Source organism: Linderina pennispora (assembly GCF_002104995.1).
Source record: "Linderina pennispora strain ATCC 12442 chromosome Unknown DL89scaffold_97, whole genome shotgun sequence".
Lineage (NCBI taxonomy): Eukaryota > Fungi > Kickxellomycota > Kickxellomycetes > Kickxellales > Kickxellaceae > Linderina > Linderina pennispora.
Window position 1 is genome coordinate 648 of NW_024468345.1, and position 20,647 is coordinate 21,294.

At 54.7% G+C, this 20,647-nt stretch overlaps 1 protein-coding gene across 1 annotated transcript; it reads right to left on the reverse strand.

The window, feature by feature from the left end:
* Positions 1-6,023: 6,023 nt before the first annotated feature.
* DL89DRAFT_272396 (uncharacterized protein) lies at positions 6,024-7,983 on the reverse strand. The gene has a single exon (XM_040888985.1). The coding sequence runs from the start codon at positions 7,897-7,899 to the stop codon at positions 6,196-6,198; it is 1,704 nt and encodes a 567-aa protein (XP_040739245.1). The 5' UTR covers positions 7,900-7,983; the 3' UTR covers positions 6,024-6,195.
* Positions 7,984-20,647: the final 12,664 nt, after the last annotated feature.

Here is a 20,647-nt window from a genome sequence, read left to right on the forward strand (position 1 = left end):
TCGAGACCCTGGCAGATACGCAGGAGGTCGTTTTGGACACAGCGCACTTGGTCATCAATGGCGCCTCGCTGCTCAGCTCTGACGGTGCACCGGCCACAGCGCTTGAGACTGACGTGAGCACCGTGCACAAGGTGTACGGGACAGCGCTGCGGGTGAAGTTGCCAGAGCCCGTGTCGGTCGGCAGCAAGTTCAAGGTCAAAATCGAATATGAAACGACGCCCAGTGGCGGCGCCATTCAGTTCTTGACGCCCGAGCAAACGCTGGGCAAGATGCACCCTTATCTGTTCACGCAGTGCGAGGAGATCCACGCGCGCAGCTTGCTGCCGTGCCAGGACAGCCCCTCAGTCAAGCTGTCGTATTCTGCGGACATCCGCGTACCCAAGCCGCTGACTGCTCTGATGAGCGCGATCTCGACCAGCTCGCGCGACGACGGCGAGTTCACGGTGTACAGCTTCGAGCAGAACACAACGATTCCGTCGTATCTTATTGCGCTCGTTGTAGGAAACCTGGCCAAGTCGGACATCAGCGACCGCTGCGCTGTCTGGTCCGAGCCCGAGAACATCCAGGACTGCGCATGGGAGTTTGCTGAGATGGACACCATTCTGTCGCATGCTGAGCAGCTGGTGGTGCCGTACTCGTGGGGCCGCTACGACCTGCTGGTGCTGCCTCCCTCGTTCCCGTTCGGCGGTATGGAGAACCCGTGCCTGACCTTTGTGACGCCGACGCTGCTTGCCGGCGACCGCTCGCTGACGGATGTCATTGCTCACGAGATTGCGCACAGCTGGGCAGGCAACCTGGTAACGACCAAGAACTGGGCACTTCTGGCTCAACGAGGGCTGGACGACGTTCTTTGAGCGCAAGATTGTCGCGCTGCTTAATGGGGAGGATGCTCGGCAAGCTGAGCTGCGTCATTGGCGAGAGCGATCTTGCCGAGGCTGTCGATTTTTACGGCCACGACAGCGCACTGACATCGCTCGTACCTAAGCTGGATGGCGTCGATCCCGATGACGCATACTCGACAGTGCCGTATGACAAGGGCGCGCACCTGCTGTACTACCTCGAGCAGTACCTGGGCGGGCCTGCTGTGTTTGAGCCGTACATGCGGGCATACATTACCGAGTTTGCCGGAAAGTCGATCACGACTCAGGACTGGAAGGACTTTTTGTTCAGCTACTTTAGCAAGCACGACGCATCCAAGGTCGAGCTGCTCAACAAGGTGGCCTGGGACCAGTGGCTGTATGCGCCGGGGATGCCGCCCGTCAGCAACAACTACGACCAGAAGCCGCAGAAGGTGTGTCTGGATCTTGCTGACCGCTGGCTCAAGGCGTCCGAGAGCGGCGATTATGCGCAGTTTTCTACCAGCGACATCCAGGACTTCTCGACGATGCAGAAGGTGATTTTCCTGACGCGGCTGTCGGAGAACTCGCCGATCAAGCACGAGACGCTGGCGGCGCTGGACGACGTGTACCAGCTGACCAACTACCGCAACTGCGAGGTGCGGTTCAGCTGGCTGGCGCTGGCGCTCAAGTCCAACTACATGCATGTGGCAGGCGCCGTTGTCGATATGCTGTCGACACAGGGCCGGATGAAGTACACGCGGCCGCTGTTCCGCCTGCTGCACACATGCCCTGAGGGCCGCGAGCTGGCCGAGAAGACGTTCCTGCGTCTGCGCAACTTTTACCACCCGATCTGCTCGCGCATGGTTGAGAAAGACCTCGGCCTGTGAGTTGCGGAGAAAGTGTTGCAGTTGATACGCGCGCACCGCCCTTTTTGGCCATATCTAGGGCCTGGAGAACTTGCACAAAACATTTTTTCTTCTTCTTCTGTTGCTGCCGACAGTCTAAATGCGCATGCAATAAAGCGGGAGCTCACAATCGCTGGTTCTGCGGACTGCCGTCAGCTGAGCACTGGCCGCCATGGCCAAGCCCAAGCCCGGTTTCCACCCCAGAAAGAACGCCCAGGGCGCTTTGCACCTGTTTTTGCCTGCTGTAAGGGGCGGTTTTGTTTGTAGAAACCACCAGCTTCTCTTTCGCTTCCACTTTAATATTTTCCCTTGCTTTTCCTTTCCGAGTACACTAGCGACACCATGGAGTCGACAGCAGGGCCAGTTTCAGCCGCCTGATGGGCATTTTCATTGAACAGGAAATTCGGCATGGAGTAATCAACATGTCGCACGTCGAGCCCGGGAAGCTAGCACGGCTATCGCAGCTGCAATTCCAGGAGCTGGCTACAGATGTGTACGACGAACTCAACCGGCGTATGAACGAGGCCCATGAAGGTAAGAGGAGGCTGGCTGTGCTGGTATCCAATGGCCTGCGGCTACTTCTTGGCGCTAACACGTACCACCCCAGTAGTCCCGTTCCTACCGGTCCGCGACCACTACCACCCAAAGCGGAACCAGGCGCGGCAGAAGTTGGCCACGCTGTCGCGGCCAAAGTTTGTAGACCTTGTCCAGGACGTGAATGCGGAGCTGAGGCGCCGGTTCCCTAACCAGGTTGTCAGCAAGGTAAGGATTCGATGCCCAAAACAGGCTCAGTTCCTGTGTGCCATGTGTCGAGCAAGGCTTGGCTACGGGATCCGCTTGCAAGGGGCCCTTGTGCTCTTTGGTGCTCCGTATCCACCAGCTGCGCTCACAGGCCGACTGCCGAGCTCAGATTGACTCCTGTCCCCAACGCGCTTGCAAGTCGCTCTCATCGTCGCGCATCCAAATGAACGTATAGAGGATCGGCACAAACGCATGCGTTGTTTTTTCCTCACTGACTGAGAGCTTCCCGTGGGATTTTGTAGCTGCCGCAAGGTCCTGGCGATCATGGCAAACCGCCTATGCGGAATAACGGGCATGGCGGTCCAGGCGGATCCCAGATCATGCACCAGCAGCAAGGGTACAATAGCCAGTACAACCGATCGCCGCCATCAAGCGGGTACAACAACGACAGCAGCTACGGCCATCAGCAGCACGCCAGCAGCCAGCACCAGAGCACCGGCGGATATAGCGCGTATGGCGGCAGCCACGAGTCGCGGTCACTGAGCCCCGGCAGCAGCACAATGATGGACTCCGTGGACCGCGTTGCCAGCGACCTCAACCACGCAATCCAGATCAGCCAGCCAGGCGGCTCGGGCCGGATCTCGACGCCAGACAACCGCACCGCTCGCGCACAAACCAATGCCTCCACGACCAGCAGCACATCCATGAGTGACGCAGACAAGCTGCGCAACGAATACGAGATGCGGCTGGCGGCCATGCGCAAGCGGATCGGGCAGCTCGAGAGCCAGATGCTCGATTACCGCATGAACGACTCGCCCGACAGCAAAGTCGACGAGGTCAACAATCTGGAGAAGCTGAACCACGTGCTGACACAAAAGAATGAGCGGCTTGAAAACGACATCAAAATCCTGCGCGACCAGCTCATGTCCGCCAAGGCCGAGGTCCCGGCGCTGCGCTCCGAAAACGAAGCCCTGCGTCGCGAGAAGGCACAGCTGGTGGACCGCGAGCGCGAACTGAAGCGCGATCTCGACGACGCCCGGGCCAAGATCCGCAAGTACAAGACCACATCGGTGTTTGCTCGCGACCACCATGAGACCGACCTGGAGCCGCCTCCTAAGCTCATGATGAGCGAGGGTGCGATCCGCAAGTCCTCGGTGCTCGGCTTCCAGGAGGCTGTCGACAAAATGCTGCTTGCAACACGGTCTGACAACGTCGACGGCGATCTGACGCTGGCGGCCAGCTCCGTCAAGCGCGCGTGCGGCGAACTAAGGGCCGACGTGTGCGCCTACGAGGCTGCACACGACAAAGATCCCGCCCGCTGGCCGCTGGCGCCGAACATCCGGCACAGCCTGCTGCCGCAGACCATGGAGTCGTTTGAGCAGAACCTGTCGAGTCTTGAGATCGCTATCAGCAACCACCTCGACAGCATGGGCGTGTCGCCGATCTCGCTGCTGGAAACGGCTGCCAGCCATCTAACCACCTCCGTGGTCAGCCTCGTCAAAATGCTCAAGGTGTGCCGCAGCGACGACCGTGCGCCGCCGCGCCTCCCCGGCCAGGACATCTCGATCACGCAGAAGATGGACATGCTCAGGATAAACCTGGAGGACAAAACAGACACAATTGTCGAAGGCATCCAGACAATGCTGCGGATTGTGCGCGCGACCAACCCCGACCCAAAAACGCTCTTCGCTACCTTGCAGTCGGTCATCACGTCGGCCCGCACCATCATCGATGCGTGTGCCCCGGCGTTTGGCGAGATCGACCAGAGCCCGGAGCTCGCTGCGCACATGCAATCCACTGCGTACGATTCCGCCAAGGCGCGCCAGGTGCTCGAGGGCCTGGAGAGCGGCCACCTGCAGCTCAACGACCAGCTCAACGACATTGTTGAGGCACAGGAGCTTGCCGACGACAACCAGCTCGACAACCCCGTCGTCACCGAGCTCCTTGGCGACACCGCCTTCAAGCAGCGTCTGACATCTGCCGTGTTCGACGTTGCAAAGTACACAAAAATGCTAATGGCCCTGATGGACTAGAATATAAATTTTTTGAAACCGAAAAAAAATTTTCTCTCTAGATCTCATGTTCGGCGAGCAGCATGTTGGGAACGCCCTTGACGATCTTGAAGTCGTGGCCGCACCCATCGCACACCATGCTGCCCTCCTTGACGTGTGTCTCCATAACCACCGTGTGGAACTTTTGCAAAAACTCCTCGTCATCCGCCGGGTTCGCCGGCACCGTTGCGGGCAGATCCAGGCCCAGCGAGGTGGCGGTCTTGACCAGCGCGTTCCAGTCGAACCGCGGGATCATGCGCACCAGGAATTCGTCGTTGCGCTCCGCCTCGACCTGCTCCAGCTCGGCGTTCTCGAACCGCAGAGGGTACTGCTTGTCCGGGTCGGTGCAGTTCCGGACGTTGCACTTGAGCATGTTGTGTGTGATCAGCCTCATGGTTGGAAGATAGGTTGTGTTGAGAAGGTAGTGGAAATGCGGATCTGAGAGGTTGAGATTTTGCCAGGCAATTTCCCCCACAGAGCCTGCATATCAGAATTTCGGTAAGGTATGGGTATCACGTGGATTGCACAATGCAATGAGGATTTGTATGTGTTGACTAGTAGCCTGCCCACCACTTGGTGGCCAAATGTGCTAGTTAGACCCTGCTGCTATTTTGAGGTGGAGATTTCCACCGCGTCTACGTTCCTAAAACTACAAACCAATACATATGCCAATGGGTGAAGCCTCACAGGAGACACTGCCTGCCTTGTATTGGAATGAGATTTAAATAGACGATTTATTCAGCGTAATTGCGGGATGGAGCCACATTGGTTTTACTACAAAAACCAGCGGCTGATAGTTGATTCAGTACCAAATGATACTGAGGCCGACAGGTAAGCCGAATACTGCAAGTGAAACTAGCAAAAGATATAGCGGTAAAGAAGCAGGTATCGGAGAGATGATCAGTGACGAATATATTGCAAAGATGTCGTGTTTTGTAATCTTGAAATAGGGAGAAACCTCTAAGCAATTAAAAGTATTCGGATAGGAAAATGGACTATTAACTCGCGCTACCACTCGTCTTCGCCTAGATGGGAGACAGTATCTTCTATTTCAAACAGAGTCCTGTGGAAGCTAAACTGTGGGCAGTGAACATTGATGATGAGCATAATTGTGAAAACGCTGTCGACGAAGAAAGACTGAATTAAAGATACAAAAGGAAAAGTTGAAATGGGCGTCGTTCCAAAATATCCATTTCAATCACACTTGCCACCCAAGTGGCTTTATATACTCCTTCGCGTACCATTCCTCCTGCCTTGAACCAGGAAGTCGATATTGTTGCTTCTGCTTGGTGGCCTAAGCGTGACACCTTCCATAATGCGTGTCTGACAATTTCCACGAATGGCAATAATAGAAACACTATACATGCAAGAGCGCCACTCATTCTACCACCCCCGATGCCCGAGCAACCTGCCTCATCTCTTGACAGAGCAATCCTAGCATTTCAACATTTTCACTTCTTGTTGCGTACACACATAATGCCTCACATTAGTCGATGCCATATACCTGATAACGTAGGCGATTAATCATTTTGACAATGTTTGCACATCGTATTTACATTCCGTATTTACTGACGCTACTAGGAGCATATCGGGTGCTCGAGCTGTTGGCGTTCTATCAACGAATCTGGAGAAGGATACAAGGAAAGAAATAGAACAAAGCTACCCGTCGAAGACCCCTATGTGTGAAGAGTACTCGCGCACATGAATCGCACGAAAGCCCGCCTCAGAGCTACCAGACGCACGTCCACCAATCGCCTGGGCCACAGCATCGACATACCCAGGGCTGACTCCGAGGCTAGTCAGGTTAGGCAGACGCGAGACTACTTTTACGACGGTGGAAACACATAGCGGCTTGCGCGACCGAATGTCCAGGCGAACAATTTGGTCGCTGACACATCTTCCAAGACCCTTGACAGCGTCGTCCATATCCGAAACCGCCTTGCTCTGGCTGTTGAGGTAACTGCTGCTTCCCACTACCATCAGGTGCTTGCGCTCAAGGGAATAGGCGTCAATGACGAGGACATGCAGATGCTTGAGCATGCTGATGATGTTCAACATGCTGTTTGCACAGGCTACAACCGGAGTCAAGTGAAGCCAGTGCAGCCACGGCCACTTGATCGAGGGCGGCATTGGGTGATACATGCCAGTGACCCGTGCCCCTGACAAGTATTGCTGGCCATGCCTGAAGAGTCTATATATACCCCTGGTCATGCAGGCCTGTCCAGCATGTGTATGCCTGTCCTTGATGTTTACAGCCAGCAGCGTAGCGCACCGTAGGATGGGGAGACCCATTCTCTCAAGCCCATCCGGCTCTGTGACAAGCGTCAGAGGGCGGCACTGAGCTGTGTGTAGATAGTTCTCCATGGCCACGATGGAGTGCTCGAGCCCTTTAACCTTCACTTGTGTCACAACTGGAAATGTCGCATCAACGAAGCATGGAGAGCAGTAGGTCATACCTTTGACTGGCTTGTCAAACTCCAAGGCAAGCTTGTCAAGCCGCTTGAGATTCAGTGCCCCGTCGGCCCCAGCCCGAAACGGAGTCCAGTCAACGTAACGGCTATTGTGCCGTATCTCGAGTTCACGCAGGTTGCTGACAGGAATCCTGGGCAAATTAACGAGCTCAGGAATCAGCTTGCTGTCCAATACAAGGACTTGCAGATTCTCTGAAAACGGCGCAGCAATGTCTTTTGGAAATGGACGCATCACCTGCATCATAGTGAGCTGGGAGTGCAGTCTCCTATGAAGCTCCAGCATAATCTCGCTTCCCACCCCAGGAATATCCCTAACAAACCCAGCCGACGAGCTCCAAGTGCGACGGCCATGATGCCAGAGACCGGTAACATTCGGGCAGAGGCTGAGAATCGTATCTACTGTATCCATAGCCTCGACCTTCGCCATTTCCAAATCTTGCCCCTCGCCAGCGGTGAACAAACCAGAACCAAGGAACATTAGGAGACTGGTATTGGCTATGGCGCCAAGGGGGATACCGAGACCCTCAATCGCCTGGCCAAGGTTGAGTTCTTGGCGGCACTTGTTGAACTGAACTATGCGGACCTCTGAAACGAGAGAAAGCAGATTGTGCTTGCGCAAAAATTCACAGTTGGTAACCCAACGACGGCAGTGTTTCATATCGCTATTGCTGTCATCATACGAACTTTCAATAACTCCTTCCAGGATGAGAGGGACTCTGCCCATGAGCGACCGGACAAACAGGGAATACTCTGAGTACTCGTCGTGGAAGGCGATTATCTGGTCGAAGTCCGCCGCAGTGGACGTTTTGTGGCATGCTTTATTAAAGGCTGTGCGTATCATGGGAGCTACTAGCTCAGTAGCTTCGCCATGGGGTATACCGTGGAAGTACATTGTGAATGGTATTTGGGAAGGATAGGGCGGAAGAGCTATCCGGTGTGTTGTGCTTGAAAATGAATTAGCTTTAGTGGTTGACAGAAGGTGGTAAGGGAATTTGCAAAGCCCTCTTGCCCTGCTTTTAAATACCGTCACAATTTCGAAGCGGTAGCAGTGTTTCACCTAGCCTGGCCAGTGCCCAACCCTCCCATCCACAGCGCACGAGTAGGTCTGCATACTCCTTCTATTTCTTGCTCTGCCACTTGCATGGCAAGGAAATCAGCACCAAGGCAGGTGCGCAAAAAACAGCAGCGGCTTTCTTGTCTCTTCTCCACTCAATTTGGATGCACATCTGTGTCACGGCAATTGCAGCGCTGGATGTCATGAGGGGAGGGAGCAGATGACAGGAATGGTGCCTCCTGTAGGCAGAGATCGCTGATGGCTTATCTACGCAGAGATTGGCTTTGATAGCATCATTTACCGCTTCAATAGAAACTGAAGTTGAGAGTTACATACTCTATCCAAAAGGCACAGTACCCAGCTCCAAAATGAGGCTGATATCTGCTATATTACTCAGGAGCTGTATGTTTTCATAAAGACGATTGCCACTTGCCTTACCTCATAGTCTCTTGCCTGTCAGTAAGATTATCAAGAAGGTGGCATGTTCGCATGCTCCAAAAAGAGAGGAAGGTCTCCTTACTTGTATGGTGTCCCTACGCATCTCTACCAGCCCCTCCACCTGCTGATATAAAACCTCTCAGGAAAAATGCCTATATGTCTCCTTGGATCACTGTTGCTATAGGACACCGGGACTCTCTTTTGTGTTGAAAGGAGGTGGGTATGTGCCGGGATGTGGAAGCTTGCCCCGTTTTTTTACTTCCGAAGCTACCACCCACGCCTTCTCGCTTGGACAAAGCTGCTGCTCCAAACCAGGTTGTAGATCACAACCTCCACCAGTTGCTCACAGAGTAGTTGATATCGGATTCGCATTTGCTACTTTGCCACCACTTAATTAACCTCACGGAGGGTGTGGGGAGGGGCTTCCACTGCATCCAAAAACACCTGCTGTTCTCCAAAATACGACAAAGCCGGTCAGTGAGAGTAAGACAAATGTATTTCCATGCACACTCCCAGCCAACAACTGCCGCACAATAACGTAAGAGAGTAGTGTTCTCGCCCTGCCATTCTCGCTGGGGCATGGGAAAGTGGTGGATGTATGCAAGTTTGCTTTGTGTCACTCGGCATTCGGCTATTCCGACATGTCAGTTTTTGTTACAAGACTATCAAATACTTTCTGAATGGACGTTGTTGGTGCCAACTAGTTGACAGCACTTCATATTGACAGTACAGGGTGAAACCACCAACTTTCAGCATCTTTCGCCATGTTCTGGTGAATTGCAAAGTATTGCACAACATGGCAGTAGACACATACTACTCAAAGGAGTTGTCAATATCCATAGATGCCCGGAAGCTGGGTCTGGCTTTCAGCTCTCAAGTCTGGTGGTACGGACAATAGATCTCATGATGCCAAGAACATCTAGAGTGAGGGAAATGGCTGGGGGAAGGAACACGTCCCATGGGGAGGTGCAGGATGGGAGGATTGCAACCCCCAGGTGGCCACAAGAGAGAGCAGGTGTAGTTCTGTTTTTTTTGAGAGCGGCTCTTTCTTTGGTTTCTTCTTTAGCGGCAATGGTTGTCACTAGATATGCATATCCGATTATGCACATGGCACCTAATTTTTTATTCACTACTATCTGTAAAAGTAGGTCAAGAGCAAGTGGAGAGGGACACCAGATGCACCATGCAGAGAAGCAACCTGTTCGTCCGCATGTCAATCACAAAGAGAGTGATAGGGCAGACACCCACCAAGAAAGCTGTGGGCATGTACCAAGAGTATCGAGTCGCGACCAGGGTGAGTGCTCTGTTGCCTTTTATTTTCCCTCAACACAAACGGTATCTGGCAATATTGTTTACATGAAGTGCTGCCTTTCATTTGAACCCTAACAGCAATTATCTTGAACAGCCTTTTCTCTTCATAGTGAGAGTGGCTTTCAGTTCTTCTGGGGATGCTCCTGTTGAAAAGAAAAACTGACAACCTCCAGGGTGCCTGATGCATGCAAATGCATGACCAACAGATATTTGTGGCTGTGTTCTGAAAATTTGTGACGACAAGATTTCCAAGCTCTCATGGTCGAACTTTGCGACATCCCATTTGCTGAAAATGTTCTGCATCCTCCATGCAAGCTGCCTTTCAACACAATGTGGGCAGACGAAGAGAGTGATGCCGAAATGCCCCTTGTCGTTGATAAGGATTGGCCCCTGCAAAAGCCGCTCTCAAGTGTGATGGAGAACCTCGTTGAATCCTTTTCATGTTACTGTGAGCGAGAGCACCAGTACAGGTATATCCTGGTACACACCTCAATAGTTCATTAAAATTCGGTGTGCATCTGTAACAATATTTGCCCAGATATTGCGGATCCTAGGCAGCCAGAGGCGGATCCCTCGTGGGTCGTCCTGGTACAAAGCCTCAATGTGGGTTTCTCCGAGTTGGATTGCTGAAAAAAAAAAAGCAATGCTGCTCGCCTCTACGCCAAAATGCAGAACATGCAGCTAGGCTTAGAACAAGAGGCAGAATGTGGGCAGGATCGGCATGTATGTGGTGTGCAAATTGGTTTCTTGCATATCAAAGGACGACTAAGGGTGCTGGGGGTGTGTCCTTTCCCTCACAGCTGCCCCTACATACTTGACCGAAGCAAATGCCAGGCGGATTCACCCTCCTCTTTTGCAACGGAATGAGTGCACATTTCGTTTTGCAGGAGGCTCAGGAAATGAGGTCCGCTTGTCGGCATATGGGCAGGGTTGCCAGGCTGAAACCAAGAGCATAGTGTTCACTACACACCTCCGGAAGAAAGGGCGGCTTGCCATCCTCTATACTCCTCGAGCACCAAAGTAATTCACCTTTCCCTTTGTTTCTTCATCTTGAGTCGGCCAATGCACGCCTCAGTTATTGCCAGCATCCCAAGCGACGACATCTACCTGGATAAAAGAAGCCTCTGCGACATCTGCACCGGATCCACGGATTAGTAGCTCCGCGTACTATATGTCTCGTTGTAGTGCCAAGCTCTCTCATTGTCCATACCTTTGCAGGATAGCCGCGCCTTTTGCAATATATAGACTAGCTCATATCCTGAGCCAGACAATGCTGAGTATGCTGCAAACAGTGTTCTGAGCCTGCACATGGTCACTGGCACATGGCAAGTTGATTTCATCCCTGGCTAATCCTGTGATAAGAGTACTGCAGAAAACTAAAATCTAGCCCGAGGCAGGGACAAGGCCAGTCTTGGGCCCAGCTGCGAGGAGACCAGATGCCTCAGCGCCAGGTGGATCTACCTCGGTGTCGTCTTGTACCGAGCAGGCGGGGGAAGCGGGCGCTGGTTCCCCTACAGACTTCAGGCACGAGATCGGTGGCCCCGGTTATCTTGGGTGGAATGAACTAAATCATCGATTTTAAAAGAACAGACGTGCTGAGATCTATTGATACTGAGAAAAGCTTGCTCTACAGCTTCGATACCCGCACGTTGCGCTTGGCCTGCACAGGCTCGTCCGACTTGTTTACGCGCAGCCGACGCAGCTTGCTCTACACGAGAGGAATGCATCAAGGGGCGGTTAGTTCTGTGCTCTAGTGACTGCTACGTCCTGGTGGTATCAAGGGGCGCCTTACCTTTTCCTTGGTCTTCAGTGCAACAGTCTTCTTCTTCTGCGACAGGAACCGGACCTGCAGGGGCGCGGAGGCAGCAAAGCGTGTCTGGCTGACGGCAAGAGCGGTGGTGAATTTCGACAGCGCAATCATTATTACGAAATTGGAGTCAGAGTGGAGCAGAAAAAGCTGGTTCTATTGAAAAAAAAAAAAAGATCGGGATTTATTATTTCTTGCTCTTCTTGCCCTTCTTGCCCTTGGCCGTCCGCTCCTGCATGATGGACTCGGCGAGGTGCTTTGGCAGATTGTTGGCCAGGGCGTGGCCTGTATCCTTGATATGGTCAAAGAGCTGGTTGCGCGAGGCAAAGTCCTTACCGCATACATTGCACTTGAGCTCGGCCAGCTCCTTTTTCTTTTGCCGCTCCTTGCGCAGCTCCTTCTTGGATACCCGCGGTGCAGCCGGCGAGTCCAGCGCTGACTCTGGGTCGGCTGAATCCGGCGCCGACTCCGGCTCGGCTGGTTCGCTGGGTGGGTTCTCCAGGTCGCTGGCATCGTCGGTAGGCTGAACCTTGATCTGGTTCTTGCGTTTCTTCTTTTTGTTCTTCTTGCCGCCGCTGGCCTGGGCCGTGCTCAGGTTGCGGATCATCTGCGCAAGCACATCATCCTCGTTTGCCTCCTCCTCCTCCTCTAGATCAGGCTCCTCTGCGGATTCTACCGGCGATTCTGGCGGTGTCGCAAACGACTCATTATCCGATACGTTGTTGCTGGCAGCTGACGACGGGATATCGCCGTTGGTCTGCATCTTGGCCAGGCGGCGTTCCTCGCGCATCATCTCGCGGCGGATCTCGCGCACGGCCCTTTGGTGCTTCTTGCTCTTCTCGTGGTTGGCCTTCTGCGCTGGCGTCTTGAACTCCTTGTCGCAGGTAATGCACAGCAGGTCGTTTTCAGGATCAAGCACATCGCCCTCGCTGAGATCGCGCTCAGCCCCATCGTCGTCTGGTTCCTGGCCATCGGCATCGCTGTGCGCCTTTTCAGCGTCAGAAAACTCGCTCAGGTACTCGTCGAGGTGGTTCGAGTAGTCGACCTCCTCCCACGCCTGGCGCACATAGGTGCTGGCGTCGTCCACCAGGGCAGCCCGCTGCTCGGCAACACGCCTTTTGCGATCCCGCTCGCGCTCCTCCTGCAGCGCCCTCTGCTCCTCCACAAAGGCCTTGTACCGCGGATCGCGCTTCTTGAGCCATGCGGCCAGGTTCTGCACGGTGTCGACAAACTCACGCCGTGCCTTCTCTCGCAGGTGCTTGTTCTCCTTCTCCATGAGGCGGCGGATCTGGCGGTTCTCGGCATCGGCGAGGCGGTACTTGTCGAACCACCCGAACGACTTGCGGGTGGAGAAGGTGGTCCAGAAGTTGTAAAAGTCCCTCAGCGTGGTGCCGGAGGCGTCGCGGCGCGACGTGTTGCGCTTCTTGCCCTGTGACCGCGCGTACTCTGCGTCCTCGTCGTACAAGGTATGCGAGTCGCCAAAGTCCAGGTTATAGATCATGTCCAGGCGCTCCTCAGAGTCCGGATCGTAGATCTGCAGCTCCTCGTCGCGCAGCTTCTCGAACAGCTTGCGGTACACGGCAAAGAAGCCTGCAGGGGAGTCGTCAAAGCCGCGGAACGACGAGACGCTAAAATGCCGCATTAGAGTCTCGGTGGATGTGTAATCGACGTTGGCGCTCTGGTTGCCGTCGTTGGGTGCTGCGGTCACGCCAAACTCGTCGCCGCGCAGGATCTGCTCGCGGTGGTTATCGTACCAGGCGCGCTCCTGCGGGTCGCTCAGCATCTCGTACGCTTCCCGAATCTGGGCGAATATCTCGGTCGCCTCCTCTGCATTGGTGTGGTTCTTGTCTAGCGTTTGAATTTGGACGAATTAGTCAGCGGCATGGGGGAGTGACTGTGAAGCGTCCGTCGAGGCTTTTCTGCGATCCTTACCTGGGTGCCAGACGAGCGCCTGCTTGCGGTACGCTCGTTTCAGGTCGGCGTCGGTTGCGCTGCGCTCGACGCCGAGCAGCTCGTAGTAGCATGTCCTCGCCATTGCTGTCGTGTGCGCACAGGGCGGGTTTTTAGCACAGAAATATGAAAAGATTTTTTTTTTTTAAAAAAAAAAAAGGAGGAATGGGGGATTTCGTCACGTCTCGCCAACTGGCAGGCTGGCTTAAACCGGTGATCGCCGGCCTGGTGGAGCGGGGAGGGAGCACTGCGACACGGCTGCTAAGCGGCTCTGCTGCTGCGGATCTCTGCGACGAGACGTCCCAGAGGGAGCATGGCCGGCGCTCGCATTTTTCGCTCGCCTCACTTTGTTTTTGGTATAAAAGGGTTGTCAGCCATCTTGCATCTTTTTCTCTGTGATTTTTCTTTCTTGACACCGAATTTCAAGCCTTTTTTGTTGCCGGGTTTATTATTACGGACACCCACTGATACACTATTTTACCTCATTCTCAAACAATGGCCAGCTACGAATCTGACGGCGATATGGACTACGAGTCTGACGTCTATGAGTACTCTGACGACGACATGGAGGACCTCGGCAGCGACAGCGGTGTCCAGAGCCAGCCTGACAAGGGCAAGGGCACGGCGGACGACGAGGACGGAGCCACACAGGACTACGGCGATACGTACGACTTTGACGACGACGACGAGTTCTTCGGCATGGATGACAGCGGATTCGAGCCCGTGGTGAGCAGCCGCGACCAGCGCAAGCCCTGGGAGGTCGAGTACCATGTGCATGACGCCCATGGTCTGCACGACAAGCAGGAGGCTATGATTAATCGACTGGTGCCGGTGCTGTCGGTATCCAAGGACATCACGACGATTCTGCTTCGCAGCAGCCAGTGGAAGGAAGAGTCGTTGGTCGAGCGCTACCTGTCAGACCCCGACAAGACCATTCGCGACGCTGGCATGTTCCCAAATGCGCCCGCGCCCGAACTCAAGACAGGCAACGAGGACTTTACATGCGAAATCTGCTACTGCGACGGGCCTGAGGAGGTGTACCTGGGGCTGGGCTGCGGGCATGCATTCTGCACAGACTGCTACGTGACATACTTGACCGGCAAGGTCCTCGAGGGCATGTCATGGCGCATCCGCTGTCCTGGCGCCAAGTGCAAGGCGCTGGTGGGCGAGCAGGCGGCGCGGCTACTGCTTGCGAATGAGCCCAAGATCTTGGAGCGATACGAGGACAACCTGACGCGCAGCTTTGTCAACGACCTGGACTCGTTCACGTGGTGCCCGGCACCAAACTGCGAGTACGGCATCGAGTGCCATGTACCCAAGTCGGCGTGGGCGACGATCGTGCCGACGGTGCACTGCCAGTGCGGCAAGGCGTTCTGCTTCGGGTGCAATATGGACGACCATATGCCAGCGCCGTGCTTCCTCGTCGAAAAGTGGCTGCAAAAGTGCAAAGACGACTCGGAGACATCCAACTGGCTCAAGGCCAACACAAAGGAGTGCACCAAGTGCAAGGCCACCATCGAGAAGAACGGCGGCTGCAACCATATGACGTGCCGCAAGTGTGCACACGAGTTCTGCTGGGTATGCATGGGCCCGTGGACCGAGCACCAGCAGGCGTACTACCAGTGCAACCGCTACAACGAGGATTCGAGCAAGAACGCCCGCGACTCCATCTCCAAGTCGCGCGCCCTGCTGGAGCGCTACCTGCACTACTACTCGCGCTTCAGCAACCACGAGCGAAGCGCCAAGCTGGCCCGCCGTCTTCTGACCACCACCGAGACCAACATGGAGCAGATGCAGCGCAACTCGTCCATGTCCTGGATTGAGGTGCAGTTCCTGAGCGCTGCCGTCGACATGCTGAGCGCCTGCCGCGCCACCCTCAAATGGTCGTACGTGCTGGCCTACTACATGGAGTCCGACAACCAGAAGCTGATCTTTGAGAACAACCAGTCTGACCTCGAGATGGCCACCGAGACGCTCAACGAGCTGGTCGAGAACCCCGTGCACGAGCGCACTATTGAGGAGGCCAAGCGCCTGATCATTGACAAGACCCAGTACGTCAAGACCCGGTGGGAGACGCTGCTGCGCGACACCGCCCAGGGCCTGCAGGAGAACAGGTGGAAGTTCCAGGACTAAGTGCAGGCTGCTGTGTATGTATACGTTATCATCCCCATGTACCACCCTGGAAGCGTGCTCGCGTGCTGGGTAATGCTGGCGAGCATGGCCGTTCCGGGTGCCCGAAGCTTTTATTTTTCTTTGTTCTCTCTTTCTACAGCAGCAACAGAAATAAACATGTCCACCGTGCTCCCTCATATCTCCAGGTCGTCGTCAGGATCGTCCGAGTCCCAGTCGTCCTCGTCGTCGAGCTGGTAGTGGATCTCGCCGCCCGAGCTGCCCTCGTCCATCTGGGCGTCAGTGTACGGCAGCACGACGCTGGCCTTGTCTTCCCTCTGCTTGTCTGTCAGTGTCAGGTTGAACGACAGGTTCGCGGTCGGATCCGTCTGCTGCTGCTGCTGCTGCTGCTGGTTCTGCTTCTCCTTTGCAGGCGCCGTCTTTGTCGATGACGTGGCAGTCTGTGTCTTTGTCGGAAGTGGCGCTGCGATAGGTTCAGGCAGCGCGGGGTTGACAATTTCCGATACGTCCACATTGGCAAACACCGGCCTTCCCTTTACAGCTTCGAACGAGGCCACCTCGACGCCTACCTTGCCCGACTGCCTCCGCTGCTCGAACCTCAGCAGGCAGCGATGCGGGTCGTTATGCGTGAGGGCGAGGAATGGCTTCGGCTTTCCGTCAGAGAACCACCCAGGGCACCAGGACGGTAGCACATCAGTCGGATACACGTCGATGATGGCATCGGCAATATAGCTCAGGGAATTGGCCAGGATCGGCGAGCCGCTCTGCTCCCTGCCGTCCTCGACGTGCCCGGCGAAGGTGTCGCGCGGGTAGCGTGCCAAGATGCGGTGGTTCGTGTCGCTGCCAAATGTCTTGGCCATGTGTTTGCGCAAGCTGCGCAGCATCACAAAAGTCATTGATGTCGACGCCCACAGGAGCTGCTCGAGGCTGTCAATAACCAAAAGACAGCCGCTGCAGCTTCGGCCGACTTGCTCAACTGATGCTCGGATGCGCTGCTCGATTGCAGCAAAGTCGATCTGGCCCGGGCTCTCCTGTCCGGCAAGGAACTGCTCGAGTGACGGCCGGTTGTCGATGATGGCAGTGTGCGGCGAGTGCACGATATCGTCGCTCAGCGAGGATTCGAGGCAGAGCGCGGCTACGCCCAGCCCACGGTCCAGGCCCTCGCGCACCAGGCACTCGAGCAGAGCCAGCGATGTCTGCTGCGCGGTCTCGGACAGGACAACTAGTGGGGCAGCGAACTGCTGGAATGCGGCGATCTTGCGGATGGCCAAGCCGTTGGAGGGTGTCGGGCGACTGTCTGCCATGGCCATGAGAAAGCTTGTGTGTGTCAGAGATGGAAACAGTTGGTGGCGAGCGACTATCCCTGTGCGCATAGAACGGCTCAGAATGATGGTGCCCTGCTGCCCATTGCCTGAGCACTGTGCGGGAAAATTGTGGGCAGCGGCTAAAAATCACCAGATCAGCACAGGGGGCATGACTGGCCCAGACTTGTGTGCCGCCGGGCGGGCATACAGGCTGCGAGGGCGCCGCCGGGTGGAAAAAAAGCGGTTTTCTCCTTTTCATTTGCTTTTTTTCCACATTTTCTCAAGTAGACAAAAAAGTTACCAAAACCACTCACTTTTTCTTCACCAATCGACCATGGCTCTCAAGCGGATTAACAAGGTAAGCATTGCGCTTTACTCCACATTCAGTTCAGCATGCTGCGCTGGAACCCTGCAGAACACCGCCGAGTGTTCCAATGCGCAGATGCGGGTCATTACAAATCCAGCTCTGCATGCTGCCCCACCCACGGCCAATTTCGCACTATTCCTATTGCGCGCAGTGGCAGGCCCCGACACCAATGCACTCGAGCACTTTTCTCTATGCCCTAAAATGTGCCAAATGCAATGACTGTAGGAACTCAAGGATCTCGGCCGCGACCCACCCTCATCGTGCAGTGCTGGACCAATTCAAGATGGCGAGTTTTTCCACTGGCAGGCAACCATCATGGGCCCGGTAAGTGTTGGCAGCTTCACGTCGCCTCGTCGCTTTGACACGGCCGTGGGCTTTTCGGTGCCAAGTGCGTCTGACGCCTGTTTACTAATGTGCCCACTCCCGTGACCCTCGACCCATTTTCGCCTTGTCCCTTTCCACCTGTAGAGCGACAGCCCCTACTCGGGAGGAGTGTACTTCCTGAACATCCACTTCCCGACCGACTACCCGTTCAAGCCGCCAAAGGTCAACTTCACAACCAGGATCTATCACCCCAACATCAACAGCAACGGCAGCATCTGCCTCGACATCCTCAGGGATCAATGGTCGCCAGCCCTGACCGTTTCCAAAGGTAAGCACAGAATGAACCGGCCCCCTGCCTCCCATCGCATTTTACGTGTGTTACATCATTGCCATTGCTATCTGGTCGCTGCATACTAACCCACCCATGATCGCACTATAGTTCTCCTGTCTATCTGCTCGATGCTGACTGACCCGAACCCCGACGATCCCCTGGTGCCCGAGATTGCCCACATCTACAAGACCGATCGTGCTCGCTACGAGGCCACTGCGCGCGAATGGACCCGCAAGTACGCGATGTAAGAAGGAAAAGACGCCGTTGCCTTTTTGCTCGCCATAACAAGTGTAGTAGTCTCTTTGGTTGGTTGTGCTTATGAATCTTATTACAAACAACTCTGATTCCATCTCTTCTCGCCCCAATGGCTATGCCCTGGCTGTCTGGAGACCCGGGTGCCTGGCGTGCCCCGGCCGGGACGCATTGAACCGCGCGGCGGGTCGTATGGCTCCAGTGAGTCAGTTTTGTTAGCGGAGTTCGTCGATCTCGCCCGAGGAATTCCCATGTTTGACTTGAGCGGTCGCGCGCTGAGTGGCCTTTCACATGCGGCGAAATCCGCCTTCTCTCGATGGGCTCAGCAGGATCGTCACATGGGCATGCTTGGGCAGCCCAAGCGTGGTATTATTAAGTGGCAAAAAAACGCAGTCCTCCCGTACGCTGCGACTTCTTAAAAGGAGACGCCTGCCCGACGACAACGCTGCCGCCCCCTTTTCCTTCATTATCTCTGTCGACTTTCTGTTAATAATCTTTTCTCTCTTCTTGTACTTTTCCCCTTCTTGTCGCGCACAGAGCCTGTACTATTTTTTCCCGTTCGCCAACGCAAGATAAGCAATGGACGCTCTCAACAACTTTGTGCTCGACCCGCGGTTCCACGACGTGCTGTCCCTGGTCAAGGGTTTCAGAAACGGCGTGGTCTACGGCACAAAAGTCCGGTTCCCGCATGCCCTTGTCATGACGCTTTTGTTCCGCAACGGCAGGTAGGTGCTTTATGCACGTTGCCCCCAGGGCAGAGTTCGCACGCTAACAGGCGGGCCATTGCTGAGGCCGTAGGGTTTCTGTGATAACGCCTTGATCGCTAAATCAACGCGCTGTGCTTTTACTCTGTAGCGCCAAGGACAAGATCGTAGCAATCCTGAGTGCCACCAGGCAGCACGCGCGCGGACTCGCATTCTTTGTGACCATCTACAAGTCGCTGATGCTTTTGCAGCGCAAGATGGCGGCATCGGGCAAGAACACCGACCTGCACACGTTTATTGCCGGGTTCATTGGCGGCTACTTTGTGTTTGGCGAGAAGACCAGCGTCAACCAGCAAATCATCTTGTACCTGTTTTCGCGCGTAGCAATGGGCCTGGTCAACACAATCATGAAGAACACCAACACGCAGGCGCCGCCAAAGTCGTTTGCCCTGTTCGCAGCGCTGTGCTGGGGTATTGTCATGGTGCTGTTCCGCCGCGACAAGTCGACACTGCAGAACTCGCTGAAGAATTCGATGACATACTTGTATGAGGACTCGAACAGCTGGACGTCGCTGAAGACACTGCTGTGGCACAACAAGTAAGCGGAGAGGCTGGAAATCAGTGCTCTGATTGGAGAATAACGGCTGTGTGGGTCGCTGGCGGGTCTGCGCTCACACCTAATCTAATTAGTTCAATAGAAACTATCGCAATTTACATATAATTGTAACTCCCGTCTTGCCTAATGCACACAGATAGCGCAACGCTGATGGATGGTGTCTATATGGCAGGCGACTGTCCGGAGATGGGTGATGTCATCGAATATATCGCACTAGGCTGAATGGTGATGGCTGCTTAATCCGGGAACGCCCAGCTGATCATGAGATGATATGGCTATGCAAACCCCAAGCAACTACTAAGCTGGGTATTCCTGCATCTTAAGCTGGGTCATATACGCGCTAAATGCATTGGTAGTCGTGGAGACACATTTTGATGCACACCAAGGAGATAAAAGGCCACATATCGCACTCTATAGGCCACCCCTTGCGCCTATTTGCTGTTGTGCACTAGCTCTCTTAGACACAGATTGGTGATGGCAGTAGGAACCACAGACTCGCCATCCTTGGCTGTCAAACTACACGGCGGGGAACAACCACACACCATACATCTGCGAATGTCAGGCATCCTGGAGGTTGCTAGATTCTCTCTCCAAAGGGATCTTGTTTAGAGAAAGGGACAATCCTTCTCAGCAACGCAGTTCACATTTCCATGCGTCAGTGAAGCTTAGGATATGGAGCTTGCATGAGTGTATCCCCCTTTAGACTTCAGACTCAGCCGTACCATTGCACTGCTGTGATCTGGACAATTTCCAACTTTACTGCCCCTTTCTCCGAGTTTGTACCGGAGTAGTGGAGACGAGGAAGCCAAGCTTGCCAAGCCTTCGTCCACGTTGCTCCTGGGCATTGAGGGTGTGGGAGCCGTTCTCAGTCCAGCCGAAAAGGAAAATTAACCGATCTAGCTACCGTGTTTAGCCACAGCGTTCCGCTTGATTGGCATTGACTTTCATTGCCAAGGCTCTTGATATGCCAGCCTGTTACACTTTGGGTTTCAAAAAATATTTACTATTCAACCTGATTTGTGTCGACGCATATATGCACAAGCAAACAAAAC

What these genes read in the sequence shown, in the direction of transcription:
- DL89DRAFT_272396 (XM_040888985.1), bottom strand. Translation starts at nt 7,899, where the DNA reads ATGTACTTCCACGGTATACCCCATGGCGAAGCTACTGAGCTAGTAGCT.